The sequence below is a fragment of the Perca fluviatilis genome, chromosome 2, assembly GCF_010015445.1.
Source record: "Perca fluviatilis chromosome 2, GENO_Pfluv_1.0, whole genome shotgun sequence".
In the NCBI taxonomy this organism is placed as follows: domain Eukaryota; kingdom Metazoa; phylum Chordata; class Actinopteri; order Perciformes; family Percidae; genus Perca; species Perca fluviatilis.
In genome coordinates, this window is record NC_053113.1 from 32,301,108 (window position 1) to 32,324,056 (window position 22,949).

The 22,949-nt window shown below is 39.2% G+C and overlaps 1 protein-coding gene across 2 annotated transcripts; it reads left to right on the top strand.

Annotated features, from left to right (window-relative positions):
- The first annotated feature begins 269 nt into the window (after positions 1-269).
- gemin7 (gem (nuclear organelle) associated protein 7) lies at positions 270-2,588 on the top strand. 2 transcript variants are annotated; one of them, XM_039793016.1, is made up of 2 exons: positions 270-423; positions 1,443-2,588. In XM_039793016.1, the coding sequence occupies exons 1-2, from the start codon at positions 402-404 to the stop codon at positions 1,838-1,840; spliced, it is 420 nt and encodes a 139-aa protein (XP_039648950.1). In that variant the 5' UTR covers positions 270-401; the 3' UTR covers positions 1,841-2,588. The 2 variants fall into 2 exon arrangements, with proteins under 2 accessions (XP_039648950.1, XP_039648958.1); XM_039793024.1 differs by having other exon boundaries at positions 273-423; positions 1,433-2,588.
- Positions 2,589-22,949: the final 20,361 nt, after the last annotated feature.

The following is a 22,949-nucleotide window of genomic DNA, read 5'->3' on the forward strand; positions in this document are numbered from 1 at the left end:
TCATATTTGGAAAGGTTAGACTCCAGTACCACACCCCAGTCCAACTGGTGGCGGTAATGCACCCTTAAAGTTAGTTGCCAACCGTAATACTTTACTTGAGTATTTCTATTTTCGGCAGATTTTTCTGCTTCTACTTTAGGCCCTTTAACGATTCAGAGGTAAAGGTTGTACTTGTTTTGTTTTTATTTTTCTGAAGGGAATTCCATTTCTAAGTCTGTCTAATTCCCACTCCGGAGCAGAAGGTGGCGGTAATGCAGTTATAAGCTGGATGCAACAGTCTTAAATAGGCCTACACGAAGACGCACTTGGTTGCTAGCCTGCTACTTAGCTACTTTCTATGCTACTAACGTTACAAGCATAGACAGGTTACAAGAGAGGTTTGAGTGTCTTTGCTACTACAGATGCAGATAACTGGAGGAAACAGTGAGTACCTGTAAAAGTAGACAATAGTGGGTTTTAGTGAGACGTTAATGCGTCTGTAATTAAACTATCACACTGTATAAACCATTGCTGTGAGGAAGAAGCGTGTTTTGCGGTCATATTGTGTCCTATTATACCAGCTTTTATCAGAGCTGTGAGCAACGCGCTCACACCAAGTTGCTAACTTTAACTCTAGCTAAACATAAAGTGACAGGACTTTCCCATGTAAAATGTGTCTCTGCCTTGTGGTGCGACCTGCTGCTTTGTAGTCAGATGTGTTTGATATCTGTTAGCTTAAAAGTCAAACATATCGCAGGTTAACGTTAGCGTCCCACATAACAGCAGTTCAAGCTATAAAGTTAGCCTAATAAACTGTATTTTGATCAAAAACTTGTATTCATGTGAAGCTTACTGTAACGTATAACGTTACCCTGCATGAAGCTTGCATAACAAGCAAAAATATTTCGTGTTTGTTGCAAGTTTACGTGACACTAAACCAGCCTGTGTATTGTACATATTAGTATAAACACTCAAAATGTACAAATAAGTAAGTAAAGGCTAAAGTGAGACCTATTTGAAGCAACACTATCCATAGACTAACGTTACAGTTTGTAATCTATTCTGAGTGCTTCGAGGTAGTGTATGCACCAGATGCACAGACAGTATAAAAGCCATCTCAAGATAAAAAGGCGCCTGCAACTTCAGACTCTACCAGATGCTCCCCAAAAGACAATTTATTATGTGCAATGACATTTAACATTCATTGTGGGGGCATTTTTTTTTTTCTTGAGATAGTAATCCATTTCAAGGATTCATAGTACATTAATCGTTTTGTAATTGATTAGTTGAGTCACAGAAAACATTAAATCCTTATTTTTGGTTCATAATTTAATCTTCTTGGTTATCTGTGTGAGGTATATGCCAAATTAATTTACTTTTTAAAAAGTTACATTGTCTTTATAGTAGGCATATTGCCTAGCTAGTGTTAATGATTTTTGTTTTTCTTTTATTGGTATTGACAGAAAAACTCAACATGGCAACGCCGGTGTCTGTGCTCCGCCTGCCAAAAGGACCCGACCCCAACAGCCGCGGATTTGACCCCAAATCGCCCCGTTTTATCGCTCTCTGTCGTACCTCCATTCCCACTTCTGCTGTGTCCGAGGCAGATGTTGAGCAGCTGCCGAAAGAGCAGCATGCGCGATCTGTGCTGAGAGAGAGTTTCCTCCGGTGTCTACTCTCCGTGACCAACAAGAAGGTTCAGTTTCACATGTATGAGAGGGTGAAGGTGGAGGCCACGTTTGGAGCGTCTGACATCGACGTGATGAACTTTCAGGTGTCGGACCTGCACACTCCCATCGGAGTGCAAAAAGAGGCGCTGATCAGATGTCAGGATGTGATTTCATTCAGTTTTGATGCATGAACACTTGTTTCCTGTTTAATCAGAATATGCTCTTTGGGATGGGAGGCACTTGGGTGTCTCATTTGTTGTTGCAAGTGAGCTCTGTTTACACACTGTGAGAGAGTTTATAAAATTGGTTATATTTTTGTAGGTGTTTCAATCCTGTATTGTTCAGGCAATCGTACTTTCTTTCAAATATCCAACACTGACAGGCAGTCCCACTTTTCAGCACAAGAGGGAGCCATACGCTTGTGTTTCAAGAGAGATGTGATGGGTTGCATTAGGTGATATCTGATTTTTGGCAAAGCATTGACCAAAATTTTGATTGAATGATGTTTGCTAATGACTACTAGCGTTTTCACAATAGTTCCCCACATCCAGGAAGCAACTGTTTGTAATCTATATGAAGACTTAGCAGGTAGAGACATTCACTGTTTATTTCTTTCAGTTACAGCCTAATAGGTCCAGAAAGTTATAGAATTAATGGTCATACAGCCTTTTTAAGACCATTAAATCAAACCAATATTTAGCCTTAAATCACAATTATGTCTGCTATTTCTGCTTTATACATGTTTTGAAGACTTTCTGTACATGATCAGCGCTACTGTCTTCCTTTTGTGACATGAATTGTCATTTAATTCAAAGCAAATGAAACATTGCACTTTAAACATTTCTTTTGAGTTGAACAACTTTTGTATCTGAATGGCCATTTTGTGTTCTCTTTGGAAAAATTATCAAGACAATTAAAAAGATTCCTGTCTGACAACGATTGATGTTACTTAACCCTCCTGTTTGTCCACGGGTCAAATTTGACCCATTTTCAAAAAGTCTCTATATCAAAAATGTGGGTTTCTTTCAACAAATAGTCCACACAAAAAAACAAAACAAACATACAATGTTCTTTAATGTAACTGATCAGTTCAATACTTTCAAATAATTTGGGTATTTTATTAGATTTTATAGCATTTTAATTTTTTCTTTTTTTACATATAGAAGGTTGAAATAAGTGACAAATGCTTCAAAACGTGGCAAAAAAACAAGAAAGACTTTTAAAAAAATCGACCGACATCAGAAAAAGTGACAAACTTGGAAAAAGTGTCAAAAGCTTCAAAAACTTGATAAAACGTAAAAGAAACTAAAATTGACAAAGACATCGGACAAAGTGACAAAAAACTTGGGGAAAAAAAGCTTTAAAATGTCAAAAAAGCCACAAAAGTGTCGAAAGACACTTAAACATTAAACATTTGATGGTTTCAGAGTTGCATTTGTGAGAATATGCTGCCCTTCCTTGTCTTACATTGTAGTTTGAGTTTTTGAAAAATATATATATATATATATTTATTTATTTATTTGCTGGAAATTGTAAAAAACAAAGTCCCTGTTCTCTAGTGTTTTTATAGCCCAAACTAATCGAGAAAATAATCTTAAAATTCAACCCCATTCACAATAATGGCATTTTTTGTTTTTTAATGTCCACATTTAAGTAAACTGGGTAATGTTTTACTTTAGGTCCCCATATTTTTTAGACAAATCTGGTACGTTAATGTAACATAAAATGGTCCTTGTATCTTTAAAAAAAAAAAATTATGTTGGTATATGAATATGGGTTATGAAACATTTTTAAACATTTACTGCTTATGCTAAAAAGGCTATACTTTTAATGAATGATGCACGTGTAGCAGGAGGAATGTTATATGTCAGATACTTCTAATATGTTGGCTGTCAAATTTTGGGCAGCAGGATGATGCAGGGATGTGGAAACTGACTTTCAGCAGAAGGAGTCGTGGCCATGCACCTGTATCGGGCAAGCAGCCGCCCCACTGAAGGGTCCTGGAGGAAGACATTCCTGCTCCTGGTTTGTCGTACTGTTGACTATTTTTTTTACATGTTTTGTGTTGGTAGTCGTTTTTGTCTGTAGTTTTTTGCGTCTCCGTATTTGTTTTGCATGTCTTCGTAGTCGTTTTTGCATCTCTGCAGTTGTTTTGCATTGCTTTGTAGTAGTTTTGGATATTTGTATTTATTTTGCATCCCTTGCATTCATTTTTCTTCTCTGTAGTTTTGTGTTTTTTTTTGGTTGTTTTTTTTTTTTTGTTTTTTTTTTTTTTTTTTTTTTTTTTTTTTTTTTTTTTTTTTTTTTTTTTTTTTCTGGGTATATGTGTCTGTGGCTGGTCATTTTTTTCATCTTTTTATGATGGTTTTGTGTCTATGATAGTTTTGCTTTTTTTTTTTTTACCAACAAAACATGTTAAGTCACTACAGAGGTTTGGGCAAAGGGGCCCCGCGACCCCTTGAGCCCCTGGGCCTGTGTCCAGTAGGCCCATTCAGCAATCCATCTATGAATATAGAACTTCAATCAGAACCAGAAAACACCAGAGGGAACTATACAGTAATTTTGTTGTTTTCAGTTTCAGATCCAAAACATTTATAGAGTGGGATGTTAAATTTAATTAAAGTAATAGACCCTCAAATGTACTGAGGTCTTACATGGATCAGGTGCACGTTAAATCATTCTTTCTAAATGTTTCGGTAATCTAACTCAGCCGACACTAAGCCGACATCTGATGGCAGCACACACATTTATTTGTTAGTCACTTATTCAAATCCTTGGTCATAAATATAAAACAGAAGAGCAGGATTCATCATTGTTTAGCTGCAGCCTCATGGGGAGGAGAGGACGGGACATCAATACTATTTAATCTTACTAAAAGGTAGGTAGGTGTATTTTGCGAGTTCCCAATAAGTCATTTTATTAGAGTGCCATTAGGCGGTCGTGCTGTGCCTGTGTCTCTTTTTGTTCCTGAATTATCTGACCACTCAGTGGAGACAGTCATCACTGAGGCAGTGACTCATCCTCTCTCTCTCTCTCTCTCTCTCTCGCCCTCCCTCTCTCGCCCTCCCTAATCCGAAATATGACTGAAACCTTGCATGACGTCATCGAGCCTGTGTGATTCAATCAGGAAGCCCTCAAGGACAACCAATGTTAATTTCACAGGGTCCTGCGCCTTAAGTTTTTACTCTCACCTCTGTGACATCAGCGAGAACGCACACTGTACATAAACATGGAATTCCATTTCTGTTTGCTTTTGCTTCACTCCATTTCTGAGGCCAACATACTTTTTATTGTACTTGTACAGTAGTTTCATTGCAGACTAAAATTTTACATACAAAACACATGACCAGCTATTAAAATGAGATACATTTGTTAAGATGAAACTACAGTATACAAAGTAGATACATTTATTCCACTTAAACCAACTACACCGTTAAGTCCCTTGCAGTCTAATGAAGTACTTTTACATTGTTGTATTACTACCTTTACTTAAGTAAATGATCTGAATCTGAATTCTTCTTAAACGACTGAACATACATTAACTTTTAAGTCATTCGTACCACATTAGTTAATGTCTTAATTTGGAAGTCTTTGTCTTCAATGTGGACGTATATACACTGACACATAGCATCAACAAACAACTTTTGAAAGACATAAATACAGATACAAAGAAAAGAAAGCAAAAAGCACAGAGTGGCAGGATGTAGTATTTCCGAGTACTGATTTTTTACTTCATATAGACTATGAAATGTTATAGTAAAATATTCAAATCTGGCCATAATAGTGTGGTCCAAACTTCTAATTTGATGATGTTGGTCAAATACTGCCATCACTTATAGGCTCCTGCTCCTGCGTTGTGTTTGCCCTCTTTATCAATCAATTTTATTTGTCACATGAAACCCTACGAGGTACTGTACAATTCCAGTGAAATGTAATCCCATCAGTTCATTCAACTTGTGCATGATTAATCATAAAGCAGAATGTGGTTGCCAGATTGGCACACATTAAAGCTGCTTATCAATATATATATTTTTAAAAAACAATGGATTAAGTGACATAATGTGAACAGTGTCTCTCCTACAGCTCTTTGGAGTGTTTTTAGCATCTTTCAGGTTATTGTTTTGGTTCTGCAGCCCGCAACTGTACTGTTTTGTTGTGTATACAGCGTGATTCTGCTGCTGTCCCAAAGTGGTTGAAGAAATCAGTTAATGAAGGTTTTATCATGGGCCAGATCAGTTTGCTACATGGGAAATCTCTGCATGGCTTTGTAAAAAATATAGTAAGAAATGTAATACTATTTACATTTTTTTATCATCACATACGACCACAAAGACACAAAACATGTCATGTGTCTTCTGTGTTGCCTCGCTAGCTTCACATCATGACTGTAGGGAAATTACATGATTAAGATATGAACATTAGAATATATATGTTTTAAAAGTGAATCGGCAATGAGAATGATCTCTTCCGAAGAGCTGGATGTGTTGCTATGCACGGGGACATGCTGTCTCAGTGTTATCTACTCTTACTGTTTGTCTTTCCTGACAGTCTGCTTCTCACTGATTTCAGTGCGAAAACATTCCTCTGTGTGTGTGTGTGTGTGTGTGTGTGTGTGTGTGTGTGTGTGTGTGTGTGTGTGTGTGTGTGTGTGTGTGTGTGTGTGTGTGTCAGTCAGTTACGATGGTACAAGGAATCTGCCCCGTATAACACCACTGGCCAACAGGAAGCACATTCCGCTCCTTCCTGTTTGTGGCCCTCTCTCACTTCCTTGTAAGTGTCGATAACTTACAAAACCACTTAATCACCCCTTTGCCCAAAACTCCTGCCAGCAGATTAAAATAATTGGGCAGTGACCTCACGATCATGTATTTTTAGTGTGTTTCATTATGGACATGATGGAGGAGATGATGATGATGATGATTCAAGTGATAACAATTATTTCTATGGAATAAGTATCAGCTCAGGTGTTATTGTATCAGGCTGATATAACACATATGGATGACAATAATTAAAATGACGTAAAAAGAGCACAAGAAGGCTGCATGAATTCGTAAATATGAGTCAAGCAGTGTGATGGGGATTTTGCACAGCTGGCTGACGAGTCAATGAAACTGCTTCTCTGCTGGCTGATTACAAAGAAGAAAAAAAACAAGAAAAAAAGGAAATATGGCTATCTACTGATAATTTGACTCTTCAAACTTCACCTTTAAATAACATTCATTGTAGACTTGTCTTCATTTGCTTATTTGCAGCTTTAATTAAATGTCACTTACTATTTTTGTTTTCTGTCACTTCTGTGCATCTTATTTTTAGCCGTACTAGCACTGGGCCAGAGGGATAGCAAATGTCCGTCGGTTGGTACTTTGCCCAGACTGAAATACCTCAACAAATATTGGTGGATTGCCATGTTATTTTGTACAGACATTTGGTCCCTTGAGGGTAAATCCTATTGACTTTGGTGATCCCCTGGTCATTCCTGTAGTGCCACCAACAGGTCAACATTTTTCAATTATCCCTTAAAATATCCTACGTACTAGATTTATTTGGTACTTGACATTCATGGGTCCTTGGTATACAGTATTCTGATGACTTTGGTGATCCCCTGACTTTAAGCATGTCCAATACAATACTTTGGTTTTTTTATCATAAACCGGTAAAACCATTCCTTTATACATGCAACAGCATGTTATTTTGTCATTGTGAGCTAATATGGTTTTAGATGATTAGTCTGAAATCACACCCTGTTAACAACATAGTGCATTACATTTACTTTCCACCATTTTATTTGAGTGTCTGAACTCTGAGTGTGAATTCCGTGCACTACCTCATAAATGTTCACAATGGAAAGAAAACTTCTAACAAACCATAAACTATTGAGTGTGTGTTATATAGGGAATAGTGAATGAGTCCATAACGGAGTTTTTTTTGGAGGTTACGTCTGTTTTTTTATCTTCATTTTTGAATAGTTTTGATTATTAGAATCAGTATGGTGGAAAATCATTAATCATAGCAATCAATGACAATAAGAAAAACAAACCTCTACATCAATGCATGCAAAAGCAGTGCAGTCATTCATGAATACATTGATCTAAGTATGACTACATGGGGATATTTAGTGCTTACTGGAGGTGTTGTTGAGGCAGCCAGACAGGCAGACACGAAAGGAATGGCTGAGTCACAGTCAGTCCCCAGGTTTGTTTGAGTTGCCACCCGGAGGGAATGTTGGAGGAGCTCCAGCGATTGTGAGGACCAGGCGCTGTGTGACAGTCTCACTTCCCGACTCAAGTGGCCAGGGAGATAAAAAGGCTGGCAGGGGAGCGTGCCAGCTGGACCCTACTGAGCAGGGGCCTGGGCCCCAAACAAACATTACATTTTATTTGTGATAAGGGTGAATATTAATGCAACAGCATATTCAGCTGGTTTGCTTTTGCATGGGGCTGCCAAATGTAAACTGTTTAAATTGAAAACTGGTTTTACACTGGTGTCTTTTTAAGGCAACTTCTTTAACAATTACTGTATATTAGTCACAACAATATGACCTGCAACTCTGTGAAGTCAGTGAATGCTGCTGTAGATGACCAATATAAAGAGACATGGGAGCTGTGTTTGTGATCAAGATGTTGCCACAGCATCGTATGGTAAGGGGGACATATGCACAACTCAAGTCTAGACAGGAAAACACATGAGTAGGTGGGAGGAGAAGGGAAATGCCCATTAGGAGTGAGATTAAAGTTATCTTCATTTATCTATAAGTCTGTAGACTCCATCGTGGTCCACTCCCTTTCCCACAGGAGTAAACACAGGAAGATGCTGCTAATTAGTGTCTGTGATGCTGAAGACCCACCGATATCAGCACTGATTGGATAAATTCACCATCTGTGACCATTATTCCGAACCAATCAGATGTGGCAGTGCTGCCATTTTGCTGACTGGTTTGTGAGTCTTACTGTGGGAAAGGGTGGAAAATGTGTTTCTTGTGTTTTGCACGTATAGATGCCAAGTGAATGATGTCTGTTTTAAGCCATAGAGATGGCTTGATGGTTGGTCCAGTGCTTGTTCAGGCTGACATATTTCAACAACTACTGGTTGGACATTTATGTTGGCCTCAGGATGAATTATAATCACTTTTGTGAATCTCTGACTTTTCATATAGCTCCATCATCAGGTCAAATTTTTCTTTTGTCCAGTACTTTGGTTTATGACCAAATACTATTAACATTCAGATTGCTAATTAGTAAATGTAGGCATGCAAACACACTAAAGTAACATTTTTATGTGTATAAACATGACGTATGCCAAACATCCGCATGTTAGCATTGTCACTAGCATTTAACTCACAGTAACTTTACAGACTATGTATACTAGCTGATATTTTGTTTGGTATCTCATATATAATTTTTTTTTATGTAGCCTACACATGCATATATTCATCATTTATTGATTCTGCTTTTATTTGTTATCTCAGGTTAATTTTACTAAATCGTAAAAACCTTACTTTTGTCTTTACAGTTTGGACGTTAAGTTTATATATTCTTTACTTTGTATTCGTACATATTGTTTATAGTGGGTCAGGCTCAATAAAACCCACTTCACATTTTCAATGGTCAAGCAGTAGTTATCATCAAATGACTTCCTGCCTCACCTCTAAAACATGATTTGAATCAAAGGTTGCACAGAAACTGAAGAACCACTGGTCAGCTGGTGCAAGTTTCCATTTCAGTGCAACAATCCTTTAATTAGACAAAAATAGGAAGTAGTCATGTGGTATTTGAGTAGTGGTTTCCCGTTGGAACCGGCTGCAGGCACAGACCCAATCCTGACTTCTGCTGTGTGTGCCCACTCTCAAAACGGATCATATTATTATTATCAGCATCTTATGTGGGAAAACATATGGTAGCACTCCAGCGAGCAGAAATTCCTTTCAAAATGTTTCCATGACCATAAAGGACTACATTGCTTTTAAAGCTATGGGCTTATGGCGATTGTGAGGGAGGTTGAATGATGGTGTTTGTGGAGGGGAGGCTGCCTTGGCAGAGGAGGTGGTTGTCTGCTACAGAGCTATTTAATCAGGGGGAAGATCGCATACTTGTGAAAGTTTATCTTCCTGTGGTCATTAGCTAAGTCTGTGGGACAGACCTGCAACAAACTTTAGGTGTTTCAAACAAGGAGGAAGGGATGTTGCTGAACACAAGTGGTGGAATGTAACTACGTACATTTACTAAAGTGCTGTACCTAACTATAATTTTGTGTTAATTTTACTTCTTCTCCTTTATACTTACGCATGACTTAATACCTTTGACTCTTACTTACTAATTGAGCATTCTTATAGTGTCGTATTGCTATTTTTACCTGAGTAAAGGATCAGAATACTTTCTCCACCTGTCTCCCAGCTCTACCTCTCATTTTCTCTCCCTTCCCGCTTACATCTTCTTTCACTCCTCCGTCTCTTTTAGATCACCTGTTTTCCTCCCTGGTTTAAATACAACACAGCCCCCACTCACCCTCAACAGCTTTAAACACTTAAACTGAGTCATTTCACCTTCTCCGGCTTCCCTCCTTCATGTTTTCTGCCTTCATCAAAACAGCATTTCAACACTGGACTCAGAGGCTGAACTAATTGCTTATAATTTTACTTAGACACGCACTCACGTCCAACCCCAGCGCCTCACTTCTCCAGACAGCAATCGCAATCTCTGCCTTACTTGTTTCCTCCCTTCCTCTCCGCCTCTCTTTCTTTTATTCTTTACCCCAAGAGACGTGATTTACTTGTGTCAGGGACAAGGACATCTGCCTATTAGCAAGTGCCACTGACGTAGCCATCGGCGTCCCCTCCTCCTTATTATCCCCCTTCCTCATCCGCCTTCTTCTCCCACTTCTCCTCCTCCTACCTTACTCAAATTGGGGTCACCAACCTTCATCGTGCAGGCTGGTGAATCATCAGTGGGACTCGCGCCGCACAAGGAGGAGGGACATTGTCCGCCCAGGATACTTCCGTCCTCCTTCCAAAATTACCAGGGTAACCCGACATTGTCTGCTCTCTACTGTCACATCACTCTGTCGCACAGAGAGGAATAAAGAAATAGAGGGAGAGGTGGAATGTGAATGAGGGACGTAGTGGTTAGCGGGGACTTTGTGAAAGATACAGTATAACGTCTACATAGTCATATCAAAGCTCACCACCTTTTTCTTGCTTCATCAAACAGCCATTGTCGTGTTACGATGTAGTCACCCCATTAGTATTCTTTCACTGCATGAACAAGGAGGAGAGAAAGTATGCAAGAAATGCAGCTTATAACCTACCATTGCCTCAGCATTTTTGCTATTGCTCTTAGTTGTCATGTTTATAACATATACCACTATGTTTGTCACAGTGAGCTCCAGTACTAAAGAGCAACAGTTTAAAGAGTCGCTTCACCCAAATTCCAAAACAGTAGATTGGTAGCCCAAGATCCCTAGAAATTACAAACACATCGGACAATTCTGTACATCATAATTTACATCCAATGAAAAGTACCAACGCAGGACGTAATTACACTGTATGTAGCAAGGCTGTTAGTAAGGCTGTGGAGGTCAGGGTGGTGGATCAGCGTATGTTATGCAGGAGTATACCTTCCGTCACAGACCAGCAGTTAATTTAATCACCTAACCCCCACCATACCTTTGCCATAGTTTATTTGCCATAACCACTATCTTTACAGTACCTAAGCCTGACCATTAATTTCCTGTATTTGACAGAACATGACTCCACTCTCCTGCATGAAAGTCAGACACGCTACACACCCATCTACTGTAAGACCCCAACTAGGGCTGGGTATTAGTACCAAATACTTTTAAGGTATCGATGGAAATAACCCAGTACCAAGTAGTACTTAAAACTTCTTCAGTCAAATGATACCTGCATTTTATCCTTTTCGTAGTCAGATATGGAAAAACCGCAAGCATTCTTCGCTTGTGTGACATGTGATTGGCAGCAGCTACAACCCATAAATACTTATCAAATAAAGTCAAAGTAAGTAGTATTGCTATCGGTATTACTTTAATGGTACTAGTTTTGGTATGGATATCGTCATTTTTTTGAACGATACCCAGCCCTACCTCCTCACCATTACCTTCCATCTTGCTACATAAAGGCCACACACTAAATGTTATTAGGCAAAAGTTATTCAATGTTAATGTAATTCCTAGAATTACTGGGGTGGGAAATCGCATTTGTATGTTAAAAAAATTCCAGAGTCAGTGTCCCAGTAATAATCCACAGAACATGCTGTGGACAGTTTTAAAGGTCCTATGACGTGCTGCTGTTTGGATGCTTTTATATAGACCTTAGTGGTCCCCTAATACTGTATCTGAAGTCTCTTTCCCGAAATTCAGCCTTGGTGCAGAATTACAGCCACTATGAGCTAGTCCCACAATGAGCTTTTCTTAGGACGTGCCATTTCTGTGTCTGTAGCTTTAAATGCTATTGAGGAGAGAGGGGGGGGGGCAAGGTGGAGGGTGGGGGTGTGGCCTTGACCAACTGCCATGCTTCGCTTGTTTGCAAGCCATGATGTCTCCCTCTCATGGGCGGGCCAAGTTCTCTGAGCGGGCCAAGCAGAGAAAAGGGAGGTAACCTTTCCCCTTATGACGTCATAAAGGGAAGACTCCAGATTGGCCCATCTGAGCTTTCATTTTCTCAAAGGCAGAGCAGGATACCCAGGGCTCGGTTTACACCTATCACCATTTCTAGCCACTGGGGGACCATAGGCAGGCTGGGGGAACTCATATTAATGTTAACAAAACCTCATAAAGTGACATTTTTATGCCATGGGACCTTTAATAGAGACCATTTCTTTGGTCGGTGGGCAAATGAAACCAAAACTATCTGCATGAAAGGAGAACGTCAGATACGCTCAGTAAGAAAATTGTGTTTTTCGACATTTTGGTGAACTAAAACTTTAATTAAACTGTTATTTTAACATTGTAGAAGTTAGACACATACAGATTAATATTTATTATCTTTACAAATGATGGCCTCAGAAAACAAATTAGAAACGTTATGTTTATGTTTCTTAATTGAACTAAACCCTTTTGTTTTGCTTTGGCCCCACCAATGCAAAGTGTTTATAACTGGGCAGAATGTTGAGAACAGCAGGACTGTGTGTGTGTGTGTGTGTGTGTGTGTGTGTGTGTGTGTGTGTGTGTGTGTGTGTGTGTGTGTGTGTGTGTGTGTGTGTGTGTGTGTGTGTGTGTGTGTATGTGTGTATGTGTGTGTGTGTGTGTGTTCACAGAGGCAAAAGTTCAGCTTTGCCTTCGTCCAACAGCATGCTGACTGGGCCACAGCTTATTTGCTGATGCTATCTGTGAGTAGGAATCTGAGTAAACAGTGAGGCAAGATAACAAGGAGAGCAAATCTTCCTTCTCTGCTCTCTCCTGTTCTCCACCAACTCTCTCTATCAACTTCCAAAATCCTGACAGAGAACAAACAACTGACATCATCCCTTCATCTCTTTCACATCTCCACCTGCGAAATCCTTAATTGAAAATCTCTTTCGACCCATAGAACCCTCTCTGTCTCTTTCTGTTTCAGTCTCTCTCTCCCTCCTTTCTCTGTGCCAGAGAATGTAAGTAAGACTTGAGTGCCCTTTTCCTGTTGTAAAATTGCCAGATCTCTGTCCTTAAGCTCGGTCCTGTTCTCTTTGCTGAAGATATCAACGGACACAGCTGTCCTGACTAGACAGATGGCCACATCCTGCCAAAGATAGTAACAGTGAGATGAATCACTTGATTACTTTTTTCAAGCCAGAGATGTTCGTGCAGTTGCTTGTTACATGTTTGAAATCTTTTCTTTCACATTTTCTTCTCAAACATTCAGAGAATCTGGAAATGTGTCTGACCCTCCGACCTGTTTAAGGGTCTAAAGAGAGTCTGGGCTGCATGGCGTGACACTGCAGGCCACACCTGGACACATCTGGACCGGGGAGGGCAGCCCTGCTCTGACCCCCAGCACATCTGGAGCTGACACACTCCGAGACAGCGAGGACATGCATAAATAACACTCACACATATGTACAGTATGGTCTTCATGGGAAATACACGAACGCAGACAGGCATGCACTTCTGCACCAAAGACCAAACTTACATCCTATATGTATGTGTATTTAAATGCACACATATGCAGAAAGCAAAATGTATGATAAATCATGTAATCACACACACACACACACATAGACTAGATGCAGCTGGTCCCTCCCGCCGTGTCATGAGTTGTGAGCCTGCATTTTTATTTTATGTATGAAAGGAGACTTGTGTTTTATCGCACTGTCTCAGAGAGAAATATGAGCAGGTGCTGCAGCTGTTTGAGGGGTATTTTAACCGCCCAGAAGAGCCCCCTAACAGTGCCGGACAAGACATCCCAAATTAAAGCTGTGAGCCTCCCTCAGGGTCGACCCATAGATACAAAATCATCTGTGTTGTGGAATGCTTTAAAATGAATAAGTGGTCATCCGCAGTCAAAAAATACATTCAAGATAGGACAAGTCTGAGTTTATGCATTATAGTGTATGCATCTCTCAATCATAAACAATCATCTTTTGTGTACATACTGTAATGCACTACTAATAAATGTGTTCTGTAGATCTCAAGAGCTCGCACTCAACATTGCACTTTTATGGGGCCTCACCAATATACCACCAAGTGTGAAGTCGATCGGATGAACGTTGTCGAGATATCGAAGGACAGACAGACAGAGATTCCTTCCATTTTAGTTTGATTTGTTTGCATATCTCACCATGTAAGTTAAATGGTGCTCTGGCTGGCCAGTAATGGGGTTCAGTGGCGGTGAGAAATGATCTCCTTTCTTGTTTAATTCATTCAATTTCATTCTTGACCTTGGAAATAGTTTAACAAAACAGTCCAAACTCATGTACCACTTCTAGCTTTTCACAGGGTCTTCATCAGCACATGGAGTTTGTTCAGTTTGACTGTAACTATATGAAAAAGCAGACCATTGATTTTGTTGGCTGAAATGACGACTTTCGCAAGCAGATTTTAACAGCTGTGTAGCAAGCTATCTTGAGCTGATGATAACACTGCTAGTTGGCCGGCCTGGAGTTGCTGGAGTGTTAATTTCCTCAAACCAAATAAAGAGCAGTAAAGAGCCACTAATGTTACCATAAACTGTGATAACTATCTAGGACTGGCTCCTCCTACACAGCGGATGTGTTTATCCTGAGCGTAACTTAACCCTACACTAACTTCTACTAACACCCATTAATACTATAACACGTAGTAGTTCTCTTTGTTATCATTTCCCTAATTTCTCCATATGTCCGACAAGAGGGTGTGCCACCATTTGCTACATTATTTATTTACATTTTAAGGAAGGATTGCTGTTCATATACACATGCGTTCCTTTTGTCACTCTTGCTGCCTTGGTGCTCCACAGCCAATTGCTGACTCTGAAACCAGTGTCAACTCCTACTTAAACTACATCCTAGACTGGGTATCTTTAAAATTCCCATTTTTTGGTCACCATACATTGCCTCTCTCCTCTTCTTTATCTCTGCGATTCCCTCTCTCCACATTCCTCATCCTCTTCTGACTTCAGCTGTAGCTCATCCACTGTCTTCACTCAAACCCGTCCGGCATCTGCAAAATCTCCCCCACCCATCCTCATCCTACTATAAACTGTTTGCATGCAGTGCGAGTGGTTGTCCTGACAACGGGCCGAGCCGAGGGTTGAGCTGCAGGTGTTCCTGTTTGGGTTTGACGGCGCAGAGCGCTCTGCATTTCTTATTTTTAGTCTCGTGGAAAGCCCTGCTGCTTGTGGGTTGAGTGGGCCACTCACTTATTTGTTTATTTATTTCAAATAGCCAATCTCTTGCGCAGGTTTGTGTCAACATTGAGGGCCAGCATCCTGTTATTACTGACCACACACACGTATGCATATACAAACCTGTAATATATGTACTGTAATTTTGTACCAGCATGCAAGCACGCAGACAGACACATGTTTTGTATGTGCACTATCTGCTTTCCTTGACAAAGAACATGGAAGTGCATACTTGAAGAAATGTGCACAAAGTTGTTAACGGACTGCAAGACACATACGCAAACATACTCTCCTTACGTGTGCTTGTAGGTTAAAAACAAATTCTAGAGGCAGCTAAATAGAAAGGTAGAGAGAAATTAAAAACAAAATGCTGACCCACATGTATTACAAAATGATCTTGAATCAAATCAATCACCATAAACTTTACATACAGTTATACATACAGATACGTGCAATTGAAAGTGCTTTACAGATGACTGACAAGCTGATAAGACGAAGTCTAAACAGTAAAACAATTTGAGACTAATGCACACAGGAAATAGAAATAATAAAGATGTAAATTACACTTTTTTGTCATGTTCAGGGCAGTTATGTTAATTGCCTGGGTCCAAACCTTTGATTCTGCCCACTCCACTGAGTTACACCGGAGTGTGACAAGTTAACAATTCTGTCTGATATCAAGTTATGTAATTCATCTCACTAGTCATTTGATAATGGTGAATCATCTTCATCGCTGAACTCCTCCAACATCACAGAGATTCAGAGGATATTCTTTTTCAGCTTTGACAATCAGAGAGAGAGAGAGAGAGAGAGAGAGAGAGAGAGAGAGAGAGTGAGAGAGAGAGAATAGCTTATTTCCCTTCATATAAAAAGAAAAAGTAGATGTTTGGCTGTCGTCTCTCACATTATCCACTTTGCTGTTTGCTAATCAAGGCTGTCTGTGTTAAACTGTATATGACCCTCACAGTGGAGTGTGTGCCAGTATAGACCAAGTCTGGCACCTGTGTTTGCTGGCACCTGCTCTCTAAAATATACACTGACTATATTAATAGTGAATCAACTGGTACAGGAGCCTGAACGTCTTTTTAACAGCTGCTCAATTTATTCACATAAGAGTGTAAATTGCAATGTGTGCACTAGGGTATAATGTAGCACCATTTCGTCACTTTGAGTTTACGGAGGAGGATTATTGATCTAAGTTGAAATCGGTGTGTTGCATTTTTGATCATTTGTGTTTTTTCATGAAACATTTAATGTTAACTAAATCTTTCAAACCGTATATATCAAAGCACAACATTTGCTTGGTTTCGGACCGGTTGAGATTCAAGGTTTTCATTTATTGATACAGTACTTATAATTTTTTCATTTTTTACATAGCTTTCAATAGTCTTAACCCTAAATGTGTGGTCATTTTATGGATTATATTTGCATTATAAAGGCATTTATATATTTTTTCATATGTTATGATGAATATTTTAACGTGTTCCATGTCTTTCCTCACTTTTTATCCTTATCCGAATCGAGGGTCTAAGGAAAGAGGGTGTTATATGCTACAGATTGTATAGCCCCTTGAGGTAAATTTGTGATTTTGAGCTATATAAATAAAATTGACTTGACCTGGAATAGTTTGACACGATGATCATCAGACTGGAATCAAAACATTAGTGTCTATTTAGGAACATTTGTGGTTTGGACTCAGTGGGCAATTTTATAAATGGTCAATCTCCTACAATAGATGCCTGTAAAAGTTTCTTTCAAAACTGAACAAAAACTTTATTATTTTGGCTATTTGCGTTATTTGGTACTTGACCTACAAGATTGTGTTTTGACTGCTGGAAATAATATAACTGTTAGCAAATAATACACTACAAACCAGCGCAGCTGATGCATGTGGTTTAGACTGCACAGGAGCATGCATGAAAATACAGCTCTGAAATTGTAAATGTTGCACCCTAATTTGATGTTTTTCTAAATCACAGTGCCGCTCTAACTGCAGAAACTGTAAACATTCACTGCTGCACAACATTTTTACACATGACAAGGACATCATGAGACAACATACAGTTGAGTTCTTGTATGCAGCTTTTTTTAATTGAATTCAAAAGACATAGCACACTTTCAATGAACCCACAAGGTTACCTTTGTACAGTCTGCACCAATAAAGAAAGGTAGGTAGGTGTGTGCGTGTGCGTGCGTGCGTGCGTGCGTGCGTGCGTGCGTGCGTGCGTGCGTGCGTGTGTGAGAGATCCTCTGAGCACTGAATTACTGAATGAATTTGTGCAGGAGCAGCAGTAGTAGTAGTTCCGGGAGTGTGTAGGTGGGTGTTTGAATGAAAGACGAGTCCATTGCTGTTTCAGTGTCCTTGAGCAAGATAACGAATGCATACCAGTTTATAAGATGCTCTCTCTTTCTCTCTCTCTGTTTCTCTCTCTCTCTCTCTCTCTCGCTTCACACACACACACACACACACACACACACACACACACACACACACACACAATGACTCTTCAATGACCTTGTCTTTAGCATCTGCAAACATGATATGACTGAAATGTGCTGTGGAGGAGTGTGACCATGAAACTTTCTGTTTCCCTTTGGTTTTTATTGCTGTTTTTATTCACATTCACCATATGCATATTGACTTTGTGTTTGCTTTCATATTTTTGATTTGCTGTAGATATGATGTTATAATGTGTGGGATGATAAAACCCAGCAACATATTAAATACTCATAAAAGCTTCCCTATATATACTATAGTTTTAAGTCAAAAATGTCCCTTTTTGCAGTTTGATAAGAATGGTCTTTATATTGAAATGGAAGGAGGTGAGAGGGATCGGTTTGAGTGACTCAGTGTGCAGCAGAGGGGGCATAGGGTGATGGCATTAGAAACACACAATCGCATACACACACACATTTATTCCCCACGTCTCTCCTTGCAAAAACAGGGACCTCAGGATGTAGGAATTAAATCTTATCGCTGCAAAAACTCACATAGGAATTCTTCGCCGGTGAATGAAAAACATCAGACCCTGTTTGTGTGACTGTGTCTGTGTATAGTCTGTCAGTGAGTGTGTCTCCGTCTGTGTGTACATTCATGCAGGATGTGTGGGCATTTCAGTGGTGTGGACTCCTTTATGTGTCCATCTAATGAAATCTCATCTATGTCTCGCTCTCCTTTCTCTGCTTCTCTCGTTCCATCCATTTGTCCTTCCCAGCACGCAACACTCACAAATCATTCTTCTTTTTTTGCAGTGTCATTCCCCTCTAAGGACCACTCAATTTAGTGGAAGTATTTACTGGAATCATTTAACCAGCAATCGAAATGCTTTTCTGATCATGTTGCTGTGTTCTCATACAATAAACTCTAATAAAACAGTGTAGTCACCTGTTGTCTGTTTGGTGTTCAGTCACTGCAAAACCTTGTGTTGTTGAGCCCGGTAGAGTGCCTTATTTTATAGAAGACATTTTTATTCATCTTTAATTTGTTTGTTTGCAACATAATTATTGCCTCCACTGAGTGGATATGGTATAATAGCAAGTCTCCACATCTATTAGCCTGCTGAAATGCAGTTTAGCATAAATGGTGCAAAAAAAATGCAATGAATGCATCTATGAAAAGTAGTAGTAGTAGTATCAAAAGTATGGATACAGTAGAATTAATCTGGTTATGTTATACACAGCACTAACAACAAGCAGATATATAATATGTGTGCACAGTAAAAATAAATATGGTTAAAGTTCAACAACAGTGGTATTATGAAGCATCCAGTGCCTGGAAAACTAATTCCTGAAAAAATGTTGTTCTCCATAACAATGACATCATGAGACACAAGCTTGAAAAAAATAATGTTAAAGTGTTTTGGGATTTCTATGGCAATTATACAGGTTGCATCTCTGCTTAACATTACATCCAGTATCATCAGCATATATGGAGATATCCAAGTTGGATTTCCAACCTTCAGTAGGAGACACCTTTTTCCCTACATTCTTGGAGGGGGTTTGTGAAGCTACGTATTAGACCATTTGGCAAGCAGTTCCGAGGAAGCGTTCTGGCAGCTTCATTGTGTACTTTAATAGCGGTAACTCAGCTGCATTTAAAGCAGATTAAATGACAAATTAACACTTTTGATGATTCTACTAGCCAGTTCCACTGGGACGTTTTGGGCACGATTGGTGGGGTTGCTATGGACAAAATACACACGGCGATACACTGGTAAGAGCAAATTACGTTTAACCATGTATCCAGCTAATTTAAATAGCTCACGTTGCTGTATTATGTGAACAGTTAAAGGTGCTCTAAGCAATGTCACACGTTTTTTAGGCTACAACATTTTTTGTCACATACAGCAAACATCTCCTCACTATCTGCCTGTCCCCTGAACACTGTAAAAAAAACGCGGTCTCTGTAGACAGCCCAGGCTCCACAAATGCCAACAAAAACAAACTGTGCCAACCTGCACCACCAAACATAACAAACAGTCTTCCAGCGTTCCAGCCAATAACTGATAAGAAGGATTTGGACAGGATGAGGAAGAGGGAGGGGCGAGCTAGCTTCATTTTCTTTGAAAATACTTCGAACGTCAACAAGAAGTGCCGTCACCCAACATCGTTTAAAGCACCTTTAACTTCATTTAATATATTATGTGACGTTTTCTGTTGCGTGGTGCAAATGTTTCACCAAAACAATTTCCTTCCCGAGACCAATTTGCCGATACACCATCACTGCGACTGGACGATTGTGATTGGTTCAAAGAAATGCAAACAACCCAGGCCATTTTTTCTCATATCGAGGGGTGTATAGGGTCCAGACCTTACTCTGCAGCACTGTGGAGATAGGTCTGGCAAGCGAGACTACTTGAAGCCTGACAAGATGGATTTTCGTATGATCTCGTGATATCGCGAGAATCCAGCTGCTGTGCAGCAAGGTAACCACAGTTAAGTCAATTTTAAATCTAAATTAGGTGCCTTACTGAAGAAGATTTTCATCTTTGTTCATGTTGCGCGTCATTCCTGCTGGGTGCCTTTGTTTTGTAATTATCGTAATGTAAATGCTGTTTGTACTCCGTCCCGTGGTCTTAAATCAATGAATCTGAATCTGAAATGTCAGCACAGAGAAAATAAATCATCAAAACATTTTAACCATGTTAACCTTTGAGATGTTTCCACTCTTCTCATTTGGTTATCGTTGTGAGTTGTTTGAAGCTCAGTTTGGCAAAGTTAAGTGTATTTTGAAATTGACTAATATAAATTTATGATGAAAAAGGCATTTACTGTACACAAAATAAATCCAAACTTGATTTATATTTACCTCATTTGTTTCTGTGAACTCTACAAAGTCATAGTTGCACATTAAAGGCATCTAGAAAAAGCCCAATGTAACTTCATTACATCCACACAATGAAGGCAAATGTAAAGTCATTGCACAAATGACTGTCCAGCTCCTCATGTTTGTCATTCAGACTGTTGCCTGGGGAGGCATCGATCACGTTAAGTGTTTGAACATCAATCTTTGCTTATTTTTGGGGCCGTGAAGCTTTTCTCTCATGACTCACTCTGCTCCGTGACGTGCTCTTCTCAGGAAAATTTGATTTTGGAAAAAGACGGTAGACAACCAAGTCATTAAGCTCCATTGTTTCCATAAGTTCCAAAACAACACTTCACAGTCTGTTGATGTTACGGCGTCACTTCACCAGTTATAATTTGAACACAGTGACGGCACTCATTGCTAAGTATTTATTGTTTCCCATCTCATCTGTAACACAATGGAACCTTTACATGCTCACGACACTCAGTTTTACAGTGAATAATCAGATTCATTCATTTGAAATGGTTCTGTGGTTCAAAGTAAAGTGATTTTCCCTTTCACACAGGTTTACATGAAGTGATTGAATAGCTGGGGTTGATTACTCAGAGAAAGATGTGACTCCAGCTGCAGTAAATGTGTTTAACTGTCCTGATAAAAATGGCCTCATTCATTTAAACTTAAGCAGATTTACACATTTTATTATGTTGGGTTGTGGACTGACCAAACAACTTGAAGAGGCAAAATATATTAGATTTCTTTTACATGCCTTGAAAATGCCATAAAAATAGCAGCTGCATCACATTTCTTCTTTTTGTCGCATTCACACTTCAAAAGATTGAATGGTTTGATAAGTTACGGATGATTTTGTCATGTATTCACTCTCCTTTTAGCTTTGTTTTCTTTTTCTTTATGTGGGAGAGAAGGAAACAGGAATGACTCAGACAAGGGGCAGAGTCTATAGAAGGTGGTGGAGAGCTTACCTGGGCCTTTCTTCCTGCACTGTGACACACCTGAAAGAGCAGCTGAGGCCAGCCTCTGTTTGGTGTTTGAATTGGTAGGCCCTTTTTTTAATATAAAATGTGCCTAAAAGTTAACATTGAACTGTTTTATCAAGAAGTATGTTTTAAACTGCATTAAAGATTTGTTCTTAAATGTTAAAACATGTTCTTTGTTAGATTTTCCCATATCAGGTTTGGTGAGGGACAAACAATTGGAGTGATTGCTTAGGCACATCAGCCAATAAATAAGGCATGCTCATGCTGAATGTAGATGTTTAATAAAGTAGGGTTTTCAGTATCTTTTATGATATTAACATTGTTTTTTAATAAATGTGGATTACAGTCACCGGATAGGGAAAAGGGACTCTTCTAGCTTCAAAAGGTACATTTATTTTATTGCATGTCTTTTGCAAATGTTTGTGATTTCTTTTGTAAAGCATTTTAACATGTTTTATTTATTTTTCTAAGTTCTGAACAAAGACATTGCTGAATGAGCCAACCACTGTTTTTCCCAGTTTAAGATTTTTTGTGTACTTTTTATTAAGTTACTGCGTACTACGTTTACACGTGGTCAGCTATTTTCATAAACGGACATTTCAACCTCTCCATTTTCAAAAATAACCGTGCACAGCTGTCAGTTTTCAGAAAAGTGTTCGTTTACACGTACCCGTGTATATATGCCGTCAATGCCATAAAGAGCATGCCAAACCTGTAGGTGGCAGTGTAACGAGAAGCTCAAGCCCACGTTAGCCAATCAGAACAAATTAAAAATAAACCAAAATAACCATGGACGTGTAAACGGGGTATTAAAAGGCCTCTTGGATTCAGTTGTGGTCTCTCCTCGCTGACACACCCGCATCCTGCCCTTGGTTGCTGTTTGGTTTGTTTTGCTGCACCATACAACACTACACATACATTATTTCACTCATGCACCCACTCATCTTACTGAACTCATTAATTACACATTAATATTAAGTTTATTTTTGCTTTATGATTTAAACTAATAAATCATTTATTAATTGGCTTTGTTGTGTGCATTTCCTTAATTTTTTTTTGTCATGGCCGTGTGGTTTGTGACACTGAATAGGCAATTTGAGTGTGTAAAACTGTTTAAAGTGGCTGGTGTGCCGTGATGGGTTTATCTATAAACTGCCTCCATATTTTGTGACAAATGATTGTCTTGGAGC

Excerpts from the sequence above, each read along its gene's own strand:
- gemin7 (XM_039793016.1), top strand. The coding sequence starts at position 402 with ATGCAGATAACTGGAGGAAACA. Across the intron at positions 424-1,442 it reads GCAGATAACTGGAGGAAACA|AAAAACTCAACATGGCAACG; the intron begins GTGAGTACCTGT and ends TGGTATTGACAG.